The sequence below is a fragment of the Scleropages formosus genome, chromosome 3 (assembly GCF_900964775.1).
Source record: "Scleropages formosus chromosome 3, fSclFor1.1, whole genome shotgun sequence".
NCBI lineage: Eukaryota > Metazoa > Chordata > Actinopteri > Osteoglossiformes > Osteoglossidae > Scleropages > Scleropages formosus.
In genome coordinates this window covers 22383421-22396103 of record NC_041808.1, presented here as the reverse complement: position 1 = coordinate 22396103, position 12683 = coordinate 22383421, and the positions used below count along the sequence as shown (strand labels likewise).

Here is a 12683-nt window from a genome sequence, read left to right as displayed (position 1 = left end):
GTATCGATGTACGAGTTTAAAGGCACAGTTCGCACTGCAGCGTGAGTAGCCCACAGGAAAGCGTGCTGCTCTCTCGCAGGGTCCCTGCACTAGTCAGTGAACCACTGAAGCTGATCTTATGATCTGGTTCACGGTAACATGGTGCTCAGCTCATCCTCTCAGGTAACCACAGTAACTGGCAGTGCTTGAATGCATCCTTCCCTTTTCACCCCAGCCAGCTGTGTGTCCCTGACGACACGTGCTCCTCCCAGCCTACACCTCCAAGCTGAGAGTTCTCACATTCACTACACGGGTGAATTGGTGATGTTCTCTTCATATCCAGACAGTGAGCAGATGAGGGTGATCAGTTCTCCGATACTGAAATGCTGCTGCTCTAATCGACAATACATGACAATGATATGGTGCACCATTAATGTGTAATCATATGGTGATGGTGGGGCTTCACTAGATACAGCTCTGTCCTTCAGATGATGTCACTCTGGTTCCTGAGGGCCAGATAGCCAGACTCGGTCTTTATGAGTACAGTCCCTGCTCGCTTTCTGCACCCTGTTTTTGGAAGATTACAGTCCCTGCAGGTAGGCTCTGCTCCATTGTTTTTGTCAAAAGCAGGAGTCCACTGATGGGTTCTTTCAGCTGCCTGAGCTGTTATAGTAACATTCTAGAAAAACAGGAACAGAAAGTGGTATCACTCTGCCATCTAGTGAAATCATGGTGAAAAACATCTTCTCAAGGCAGTGTTTTGAAAAACTCATTCGATGGGGATCCATGTTGAACAAAAGAAAATACACATCCGTTATAGTTAGCATTTATTGAACATTCTTCTCCTGGACCTGTATGGTGGACTACCATTTAAGGAGACAGGTTTTAGACTTAATGGTTGTAGCTTTCCTGCCTGTCCTTGAGCTGATGCCGTGCCCTGAGCAGGACACACAAGGTTGCCAGGTAATCCGAACAGATGGCTGCCCACAGAGTGCATGTAAGGATGGTACAAACAGCTGTGAATATTGTGATTGTGACAGTTGTTTCCCAGTCTCCTTACCAAGCACATGAGAATCCTTTCTAAATCTATAGCTGTTGAGGGGACATCTACAGAATTCTACAGGACTAACATCCCTGATCTGTTGGGACAATTTATAGTACCTCAACCCTTCCATCTACTCCATTGACCTCCCAGTTCCATTCCCCCTGTTCTTTCACCGTGCCACTCCATCACTTTATCAGCCGGTTTCGTTACTTCCGTGACCCCCTGCAGCTTTAGCAGGATTACGTAGTTGAGCCCCCCCAGGTCTCTCTGCTGCTTCAGTAGTATGATGAAGGGATATGAAGACGTGCCAACCCAAGCTTTGTGAACTTTAGACTCAGCAATACCAGGAACAGGAATTTAATGTCTGAGTTTAATTTCCATTTGAAAAAATTGTTTCCATCTCTTTGTTTCCAAGAGGAAAATTATAAATTAAATAGGATAATAAAGCCAATACAGAATGCATATACTTAACCAAATATAAATCACAAATTCTATACTTAAAATAAGCAGCACTTAAGGCACACAGCTTATACGCAACATCTGTCAGTAATCTTGTAGTCCCACATATTAGTAGCAACAAAACTGTTTTATATTCACATTTTACATCAGTATTTTTCACCATGGACGGTACTGGTACAGACATCCATTGAACCAGGTGCTAGGAGATGAATCATTGAATTTGACAGTTGATGACCCTGGCAGTGACGTACAGCCTCATTTCACAGTGGTGCTTGGAAATAACAGGCTGTCCTGCGGCTGGCACGGATGCAGCCAACTAAGAATGAGCGCTGACTCAGGGGTTGCCCTCCCTTCCATGAGCCAGCCAGACAGAGTGCATGTGACCTCAGGGCACCATGAGCTCAGGGTTCACGCCTGGTAGAGGGGCACCACTCTCTTAATGGGCTGCCTGCACATGGGGCACACTGGCTGTGGCAGAGCCTGGAAGCAGCGGAAGCAGCAGCACACATGTCCGCAGTCCAGCACCACACAGTTGCGTGGACTGCTCAGACAGATCACGCAGGCGTTGTCTACAGTCTCCACCTCCTCATCATCATCATCCCTGTCCTCAATGGTGCTGAGCCGCTCAAAATCTCTACGCTGCTGCTCTCGCACCTGTTCTGCCTGCAGGTGTTGGTAGTAGCGCCGTGCCACCCACAGGAGCACAGCCACACCTGCTACAGCACAAACCGAGGCCAATACTCGCCACAGCAGTGCCTGTCCCTCCTGCTGCATTCGCATCGTCTCAAAGTCTACTGGTGTGAGAAAGAACTCTGAACCATCTGTGGGTGGGCGCAGCTTGAGTGTGTGATCCGTGTCCAGAAAGAGCTCCCCGACACCAGTGAGCATGGTCCCCACCTTCACCATCTCCTCTGTCTCCAGCTGGCCCTTGGGCTTCTCCCCACTCAGATACTGGCCAATGATGTCAGTGAAGCTGTAGCTGGCCTGGTGGAACTTCTCGTGGACAACTTCCATATTCAAGCCGGAAGCCTCCAGGGGGCAAAGGACACGAACTGCTGCTTCATCTGATCCCACCAAGTTGAAGGGAACTGTATTAATGCGCTGGTGCAGGATCCTCTCACTGTCTGTCCTATATGGGGAGGAAAGGTTTGGTCACGGGCTGCAGAGGCACAACACAGTCTTACACCATTTTACCAGTCCCCAGTCTGTGAGAATTTACTTTCACATGTAAGAGGAATCTGAAACTTAGTTCAATTTACGGATAGTTTAACTGTCCTGCTTTTGTAGCAAATGCCTGTAATATGGTTTAAGGACCGGAAGACAAAATGACAGTTTTGATGTATAAGAAGGGGATTCCACGATGCGTTCTGATGTGTTCTAAATATCAAAGGGTGACACTTGTCAGTCTTCTGTGGAAAGCCTGTGAAAGGGTATCGGAAAAGAGGAAACGACTGACTGCTGAGCCTCAGATTCAGGAAGAAGAAATCGAGTTTTGTTCAGACCATTGCAAGAGAGAAGGAAGGGATGTGAGAATTTTTTATACCTAGACTACATGAGCTCTGTGGACATGTCAGAAATATTTTCACCCCAAAACAAAAGGAAAGTGGGATCAAATGTATGCTAAATGAATAAATGTAAATGTGAATGTGGTCAGTACATACCAGGTGCGTGCCAGGCTGTTCCACACCAGCTTGTGCTCCCTTAGCACCAGCTTCTGGACCACCCCAACACAGCCCTCTTGAAACTGGCTCCGGAGTGGCTCCTTGATGGGCTGTACATTCCCTAGGAGCCGCAAGGTGGAAATGGGGCAAGCACACATTTGGAAAAGTCATCAGAACTACAGGTCACCAAACCAATTCAGTGAAGAGTACGACGATGTGTGAAGAGGACTGCGGACCTTCTCCTCTCACCTTCAACGATGACATACTGAAGACACTTCCCTGGTGTAGCATTTAGGATATTAGCCAGGTTTCTGTCCAGAGAGAGCTGAGGTGCTTTCTACAAGCATGCAGAGGGAACTGTTACGCATTGTGACGACTGGTACAATAGTGTGAAGATATCAAAGAAGAACACAGAGCAACAGGATGATGCATACATTGAGCTTGTCCACAGTTTTCTGTTTTTTCCGGTAGATGTAGTAAAAGAGTCCAGAAAGGGTGATGCTGGTCCCCAGACACAACACCTCAACTGTTCTGAAGGGAAAGCTTTCCATTTTACCACACTGCACTCAGTCCCTGGGTGGAAGGAAGTTAAAAGACAATGTGAAATAAACAGGCCGATGAATTTTATTCTCACAGTATTTTATTTAGCAAGAGCTTCAGATCAGAATGTCTTAATGATCGGACAGAATTTAAATTGCTAGATAATGGAGATAAACTAATAGCAACTACTATTATTGTTATTGCTATTCCACACTTAACAAGAGGAGAAGTGTTTAGGAAAATTTCACTGTGATTTTTCTCTTTCTCTAATAAATAAACAGAGACAGACAGCTGGGCAGCTGAACTGAACATTTTCAACAGTTAAAAGTTATCAGATCAAGGAAGGAGGAGAAACTACTGTAATTTTTAATACCTGAAGCCTTCCCCAGCAGGTGTCAAGAGTTACGAAACCAAAGTATTTTACTTAAATACTTTACTTACGTATTTATTTATTTTAAACTAACTGTTTCCATCCTAAATAAGTTTATATAAGCAGTGCATGAACGCGGGTAGCTGTGTGTGTGAAAAGCGATTTGAGCAGAGAGAGTATTCACTTGACTAGTATCCAGCAGGACACACTGACTGACTCGGTCGCACTTATTGGTTTCCAACTTTTTGTCCAGCTCGCAGTGACTACGAGGACATTTTTATATTTTTATATTCATTAAACATTCACGACCGAAAGAGCAATCAACGACTCGGTAACCACGAAATATTTACCTCTTTAGGAAAAGACATGTTTAACCCCGGAAGTGAAACGTCACTCACTCGTCAGCTACGCGAAAGGTTGCGTTGATGTCACGTGACGGGGATGCAGCCGCCTCCGCCTCCTTCTCCACTTCGTCCTCAACCCTCTTCTTGCCCTGCTACCTAGTGACACGCGGCGTAGCCCGTCTGCGCGGACTCAAATGGCTGCGCGAGCTCGGAAGAAGCACGCCGACGCGACGTGCGGAGCGCGCGGGACGCTGTGTGCGCTGTGGCGGGACAAACACTTGGTTTTGTTTAACGCCGAGTACACGGCTCTGGTGACGGCGTTGCTCTGGTTCGTGGAGATCGGCATCAACGTGTGGGTCATTCAGAAAGTGGCGTGTAAGTGGAGACCGCTAGGCGACATTTGATTGGTTGTGACTGAACGCGTGCGCTCTTCAGCAGAGTGCCGGGGCGCTGCCGTTACTTGCTCGTATTCATTCTGCGCGTGTTTGTGAGCGTGTGACACACAGAGTGTGAGGGCGCGTTCAGCGTACGCATCACACATGGCAGCAACATTGTGTGTGATTGTCATGTTTGAGCCGCTGCCTTTAAGGCTCAGAAGTTGTTTGTTCGAATCCCACCTCCTCAGGAGACTCGTCTCATACCCAACCAACCAAGCCTGGGTCGCAGCTAAAATAGCTGCGGTGAAATTATCATCATATAATTGAGTGTAGTTTAACCTTGTAGGTCACTGAAGTGTCAGCTAAGTATAAATATAACAAGACCCTTATAGAGTGCGTGTACTTATAAGTTATATCAGACCCCGAACAATAATACCACACACACGACAGAATCTTTACTCTTCCGCTACTGATTCGTTAAGTTTCGCTATTCCTCAGAGCGACGTATTCGTTTGTACACGAACAAGCTGCTTACAGCTTTTTTTTTTGCCCATTTGTGTAATTTTACTGAGGGTGAGTAGCTTAAACTAGTAGGGTATCTGTTGTAGGGTAAGTAAAAGTTATGCACTTTGCTCCAGGTACTGCAGGAGGAGCACAACTCAAACCTGGGTCCTTCTCCTGGAAGGCAGTGCCTTTGATCGCTGCACTGACCAGCATTACGTTGTTTTTTTTTTAATGATTACTTGTGTGACATTTGTACAAGGCACCTTGCAGTGTTCCGGAAAAGTGACGGAGGGCTGATCGCTGGGAATAATACACATTTACGTTTACATTTATTCCTTTAGCAGACGCTTTTGTCCAAAGCGACGTACATCTCAGCAAAAAGTACAATTTATGCATTGCATTAAGAGAAGGACACATAGCTGCAGACATGAAAGTCTCAAGCAAACCTAGTTTGTTCCCTACCGCTTCCTGCACCGAGGTTCGTCGTTGGAGTAGACCAGCAGACACATTGCTGGGAGACTGATGAGCTGCCTGCGGTCGTCCTTTCAGACACAGAGATCGACTGGAAGGCCTACATGGACGAGGTGGAGGGGGTTATCAATGGCACCCTGGACTACACCCAGCTCAAAGGAGACACTGGACCGTTGGTGTGAGTCTTCCCAAAGCATCGGTGACCACTTATGGTCATAACCAAATTGATATTGGCACCATGTCAACATCCTGACCGTTTGTGTGTGCACACGTGTGTATAATTAGCTACCCTGCAGGCTTCGTATACATCTTTGGCGCCTTGTACTACATGACTGATCGTGGAGCGAACATCCGGATGGGACAGTACTTGTTTGCTGTCTTTTACCTTGTTACCCTGCTTCTGGTATTCCGAATCTACCATCGCACCCAAAAGGTAAGCCTGTCCAAGAAGGGATCTATTTACCATAATGTAATGGCACCTCAGATTCTTTTAATGTTTTCTATATATTAGTTATACACCTCATATGTCTCTACAGATGATTCTAATTGAGACGTTGAGGTTCAGTATTTTGCCGAATGGTACCACAGCATTACTCCTTCTGGGCCTCGAAACAACAATTGTTCAACTGCAGGACAGTTAATTGCATCTTTACTCCTTAAAGAAAGTCACGGTCATGTTATGTAATATGCTCTGTTTATCTAGCAACCTGTCACTTCGGGTACTTCTTCCAGGTTCCACCGTATGTGTTTTTCTTTGTGTGCTGCGCTTCGTACCGCATCCACTCCATCTTTGTCCTGCGCCTCTTCAATGACCCGGTGGCCATGATGCTGCTGTTTGCTTCAGTCAACCTGTTACTGGACGGTCGCTGGACCCTGGGCTGTGCTCTTTATAGGCAAGTGAGGTCTTTTTCACGAGTATATTTTTCATGCACAGTGTCTGCTCATTTTGAGTGCTTCAGAAAAATGACATTTTGGAAATGCATACCGTGTGTTTAGCCCTTCGCCCTCTTGCTGGTTCAGCCCTCGGTTGAGACTGTGTGACAGTCTCAATTGCTCAGACAGACTTTAAGTAACACTGGTGTCTGATGCACCTGTTTCTGTGGCATCCTGGATAGCTTGGCTGTGTCTGTGAAGATGAACGTGTTGCTCTTTGCACCGGGACTCCTCTTCCTGTTGCTGTGGGAGTTTGGCCTACAAGGAACCTTGCTCAGGCTCAGCCTCTGTGCTGCTATACAGGTGAATTGCTGATCTGGCCTCCTCTGTTATGCCCTCTTAGCTAGGTTAGAAGCTTACGTTTACGGGCAGTCCCCGAGTTACAAACCCCAGACTTGCATACAACCCGTATTCACAGACCACCCCATTACTGACCAGAAGGGGGTTTTCTTTTGGGTCACCATTAAATAACAATCAAATGAAAATTTTGTAATTAAGCTTATTAAAAATTTGATTTACTGTATATATACAGTGGTTTGTAATCAGAAACGGGTGGTACTTTGGGACGCGCATCAAAACATTGCACGTCTGCAGTGGCTTGTCAGCTTGTGGGCGGGGCGTGTGAACCAAGGTAGGACAGACTTCCTTCTTTTCCTGTTAAGTGTCTCGCGTTACTGTATTTGGCTTAGTTTTTTTTTTTTTTTTTTTTTTTTTTTTTTACCGTCCTAACCGTGGCAGCAAAGTGTTAATGTGATGCATCCAAGAAAAGGGGAAACGATCATGATTGAAGCTAAAGTGGAAATAATAAAGCGAAAGGTGCAACGAAAACGAATGGACAAGCGAACATAAAGTTTCTTTAATGTTTTGCCCTTGCACACTCTCGCTCTCTCTCTACTCGGTTTGCTGATCGACCGACTGACCATTTGCCCGTCCCCAACCACGAGAACACGTCCAGTCCTTTGATTCTGAATAAACGATCCTACACTTGGGTCCAGCATCCTCTTTGTCCTCTGTTCATCATGACAGTAGTAACATTTATTATCTCTTTCTATGTCTATTATAAATGCCGTAGTTACATTTATTTTATTACATTGTCATTTACTGTATTGTTATATTAAAGATGTTTTAGTGCATCCCAAGTGCTGTTTTTTTATGCATAGAAAGGTACGTGACATAGTATATACTAAGACAAACATTTGACAAACTGGCGTTAGATACCCACCATACCTAAGTGTTCCCACTTAAGTCAAAATCCAACTTAGACAGACTGAGGACACGGAACTTGTTCGTAACCCGGGGACTGCCTGTACATAGACCTGCTTGTTACGCACTGTTTGAAGGCACAAAGGAAGAGTTCCTCTAGATATCCTTGAAGTAACTAAGTTTTGGTCAGATGTTAATTTCCTTAAGCACTTGGTGAGACTATTAACTGACCTTGTTGTTTTAATGCCGACCTGAAATTGTCATTGAAAGCAATGACGTCGCACAAGATACAAATGCGTGAGAATGCGCATGCTGAATAATGATGAAATTATCTCCATTGTGCATCAGGTGCTGCTCGGTTTGCCATTCCTTCTGGAGAACCCTGTGGGTTATGTCAGCCGGGCCTTTGACCTGGGTCGCCAGTTTCTCTTCAAGTGGACTGTCAGCTGGCGCTTCCTGCCCGAGGAGGTTTTTCTTAGCCGCTATTTCCACTTAGGCCTGCTGGGGGTGCACCTGCTCACCCTGCTACTCTTCACACTTTTCCGATGGAGACGGTAAAGTGCTTTTGTTTACGCTGATGTTTACTGAAGCTTCTCATATAACCAGGAAACAATCCAAAATCTTATAAAATGTTTCACACTGGATCCTCAATTTAGAAACACAATTGGAATCAGAACTTTGGTTTGTTTGTAAGTTCAACTATGTGCCTCAGTTTACTCATGGGTTTGGTTCTGTAAAAATGTCAGATAAAGCTATAATGAATGAAAAAAATTGCTAAGACTTTTATTCCAGTTTCATTGACTGCTTATCTAATGCAGGTTTCTCTTCAAGAACCTATGGTGTCAAAATAAGGCATACGGCAGGGTATACTGTGGGTGGGACTGGAAATGAAAGAAATAGTTATACCCTGAAATACAGTTTGTCATATGCCCATTTGCGTTATGACAGTGTGAGTTTTAATTTAGTATCCCTGCTTCATCTTATGAGTTATTTCATTTTTACAAGGATTTAATTTGGATTTTTCCCACCTCCTGATAGTTGAGTAGTGCCAGACATTTACATTTATTCATTTAGCATATTTTTCTCTAAAACAGTGTAAAATGGTTCTTAACTATTTAGCTGTCACCCTTATTCAGAGTCACTTACAATGTTAGATACACAGCATAGATTCCCTTCTGTAATTCACCCGTTTATACAGTATAGCAGTGTAACACATTCATATACTACAGACAGCTTAAATTGCCAGTTTACCTGAAAAACATGTTTTTGGACTGTTAAGAAACCCATGTGAATATGTAGACTCTAATCAGACTTAATTGGGTGTCAGTTTTGGGGTGCAGGAATACATACTTTTTTTATTATTATTATTATTTACCATTGGAACTAATTGGAATTATGTTTTCAGGTTATGGAAATTCACCCTATTAAGGGATTTTTAGGAACACATTACCTTGAAATTGGAGAAGACTAATGTGTGTGTGTTCAGTTCTTTTAAAATGGTCCATGTAGAGCAAACTGTTCTCTTGTCCTGAGTGAGCATGTGTGTGGACATGGAGTCAGTTATATATGTAGCTCAAAAAAGCTGTGTTTTGAGGGTAGTGGATGCCCCTCATAGTGGTAATGCTCAGAGGCCTTATAGGCGATCAGTACCGTTTGAGGAAAATTTCTATTCTTGCTGAGAAGTACTGGCAAGCCAAGAGAACCTATGAAGACTCGGGTGACCTCAGAGTTCTTCTGGAAAAGTGTATTGTACCTTAGGAGAGGGAAGGCATGATCCTGAAAAGGTGGAGAAGTACTGATCACTTCCAAGAAGATTGTTGAGTGATGGAAGGAACATTCTGAAGAACATCTCAACGCAGTGGACATGTCCACCTACCACGAGACAGAGTTTTGTCTTGGGTGTATTAAAGCCCATTATTATTTATGAAATTATTATTGCAGTTCAAGGCCTTCATAGTGGTAACTAGAGAGGTGGATGAGATTTGGTCAGTGGTGATACATACACTGGGTGGTGATGTGGTTGTGTGGCAAACATGTTGCTTAGAAAGTGCTAGACCTTTCAATGTGTGCTTGTTCAGCTGTTTGTGATCTCTGTGCACAGTTATGAGTTTTGACTTAATGTTTCAGATCTGGAGAAAGTATTATGGCATTGCTGAAGGACCCATCCAAAAGAAGTCATCCCGAGAAGCTCACCTCTGATCATATCCTTTTTTTTTTTTTTTTTTGTTGGCCTTTATGGTAAAATGCAGTAGCTTGAATAATCTTGGTCTTGACATAAACAATCTTGTTTATGCACTGTAGAGACAAGCACAGTGTCACAGTGCACACACAGCCTTTGGTAATTGTAAAGACTGATACTGGCAAGTTGTCATACCTGCAATGCCAGGTGACTAGCTAATTGAGGTAGCAGAGATATGATCAAACTAAATTTTATTAAACTTCTGGTTGCAGTCACTGCACTGCAAGTTGGCGCAGCCTGTTACTTATCTTGTGTTACGAGCATCTTTCTTATGAAATTTAAGATAAGAACATTTGTAAGTCCTTGAATTGTGTTTCCTTCACCTGTCTTTTCACTGAACCTTGACCTGCAGTTCAGCTTTTCACCATTAGGGGCAGCAAAATACTCTCAGAGAATAGATATGCAGGCTGTGGAGAGAAGAGTGCACAGAGTCAGCATGCGTTTCATTTTATTATTGCTATATCAGAGAGTTTGACAACTTCAGTGAATAACCAGAAGTACAGTTCTATTACTACACTTTCTTGAGCACAAATTTAACCACGTGTCATCAAACACGTTCATGGTATTGCAATGGTTGCTTCCCCCTGGCCAATTTTGTGAAGTTTACCATGAGTGTATTAGTCTAAAGTGTATTTGGGCTATTTCTCTTTTGTAATATGACTTTAACAGCCAGCCACAGATTATTTCCATCCTGTTCACTTCCAACTTCATTGGTATGTGCTTTAGCCGCTCGCTGCACTACCAGTTCTATGTGTGGTACTTCCACACTCTGCCCTACCTGCTGTGGAGTGGTGGGGTGAAGAAACTGGCACACCTGCTCAGGTATTCCTGCATCTGCCTTATTATTTTAATTCCACGACTCTGATGCCAAGATGACAGATGTCATTTGTATTGCTTTCTTCTCTAACCTGACAGGGTCCTGATCCTAGGGCTAATTGAGCTTTCCTGGAACACATATCCCTCCACAGTGTACAGCTCGGCTGCCCTGCATGTGTGCCACTTTATCATCCTGCTGTTGCTGTGGCTGGCACCCCCAGCAAGTGTAAGGAGTGTCGACAAGGCCAAACGTCCGTGAGCAGACTGTTGTATTCAAATGAGGATGCTTGCACACCGCTGGCCTGAGTGGATGTAACGAAGGACTGGCATTGGGTTAAAAAGGTGTGGTGGGGTTTCTGAGTCTTCTCCACTACTGTACCACCCCAAGGTTTGCCATCTCGCTTTTCCTCATTGCCGCCAGGATGGTGATAGGCCCACCTCTCCCATTCATGGTACCAGTGAAACTGTGATGAGCTAAATCCTTCCATCACTTGCAACCAAAACAGGACACACTCAGGTATAAAATAAACTAAATTTCCCATATAATGTATTTTAAGTTTCAGTCTCTGATTTAAGTATATTTCATTGTATTTTTTTCCTTTGACCTCACAGGTTTCCTTATGTATTTTTAACAATGATTAATTTGACATGATCCTCATTTTGATATATATATGATGCTGGCCTTATTTGTAGTATCTATTTTTTGATTTATAAGGACTTGCAGGCACAACAGTGCTCTCATTTCACTGTTTAATAGTCAATGTAAAAAGCTCTGGCAGCTTATGCGGAGGCTTTAATAGTAAAGGGGACATCCATGTTAATTTGTATATGCACAACATTTTATTGTTACTGGAGCAAAGACATGCTTGAAGGACAAAGATTATCATTCCTGACAGAAATGATATTGGTAATGATAGTGTGGTCTTTTCCCCTACTGTTGATGAAGAAGAGGATTGGTTTGAATGCTTTTTTTTGTGTTTATAATGTGAAACTATCGTTGGAAACAATTGAGCAATGATAATTTCACTCAAGTTTGTTAATGAATAAACTTAAAGGCAGATCATTTGTACATAATCTGTTTACAGTTTGGAGTGTACCGTCAGTATAAGTTCCTTAATATTTGGAAATAAATTTATTCTGAACTTTTCCACACAAAGGTTTAAGAAAACAATTAAGCCCATTTGTTAAACTGTAAATAGCTTTATTTACACATAGGCATGAGTATAAGCAGTCATTCCATGAATCCATGGTCCCCAAATCCAGACAATTCATCATTGTCATGTTCTCAGTGACAGCCTTAGTGCACACTTGTCTTCTCCTGCTGAAAAATTGTTTATGCAAGTATGGGTCTGTTAGTAAAAAATGGTACTTATAGTTTTTAAATACAGTATGTACAAATGATCATAGCAACTATTTGGGGAATATTATTGAAAAAAGATGTGTTGATTTCAGTGTATTTCTGCAGTGTATTTGCAGCATTTTTTTGGCTGTTTGATAATTATACTGTAGAAAATGTATAGTTCCTTAGAAATATTATGGAAAAACACAAAGGTCGCTCACTCACATAATGAAAGGCACAGTCACTCCAAATACTATTTATGTAAGCTGTTCCTTCCTAAATCAATATTTTCTAGCTATTGATAACAGGGGGTGTGATGTGGTGGCACAGCGGGTTTGACCAGGTCCTGCTCTCTGGCAGGTCTGGGGTTCAAGTCCTGCTTTGGGTCCTCTGCAACGGACTG

At 43.4% G+C, this 12683-nt stretch overlaps 2 protein-coding genes across 3 annotated transcripts; one reads left to right on the top strand and one right to left on the bottom strand.

Moving 5' to 3' along the window:
- Nucleotides 1–1475: 1475 nt before the first annotated feature.
- On the bottom strand, nt 1476–4460 carry mul2 (mitochondrial E3 ubiquitin protein ligase 2). The gene is made up of 5 exons (XM_018753796.2): nt 4405–4460; nt 3579–3717; nt 3394–3481; nt 3145–3265; nt 1476–2612 (listed from the first exon to the last, which is right to left on the bottom strand). Exons 2-5 carry the CDS (start codon nt 3693–3695, stop codon nt 1892–1894), a joined length of 1047 nt encoding a protein of 348 aa, XP_018609312.1. The 5' UTR covers nt 3696–3717; nt 4405–4460; the 3' UTR covers nt 1476–1891.
- A 46-nt stretch (nt 4461–4506) lies between these two features.
- Nucleotides 4507–12605, top strand: alg3 (ALG3 alpha-1,3- mannosyltransferase). 2 transcript variants are annotated; one of them, XM_018753794.2, is made up of 9 exons: nt 4507–4773; nt 5829–5928; nt 6036–6183; nt 6483–6643; nt 6866–6986; nt 8235–8440; nt 10014–10087; nt 10803–10947; nt 11041–12604. In XM_018753794.2, exons 1-9 carry the CDS (start codon nt 4593–4595, stop codon nt 11198–11200), a joined length of 1296 nt encoding a protein of 431 aa, XP_018609310.2. In that variant the 5' UTR covers nt 4507–4592; the 3' UTR covers nt 11201–12604. The 2 variants fall into 2 exon arrangements, with proteins under 2 accessions (XP_018609310.2, XP_018609311.2); XM_018753795.2 differs by having other exon boundaries at nt 4696–4773; nt 6047–6183; nt 11041–12605.
- The last annotated feature ends 78 nt before the right edge of the window (nt 12606–12683 follow it).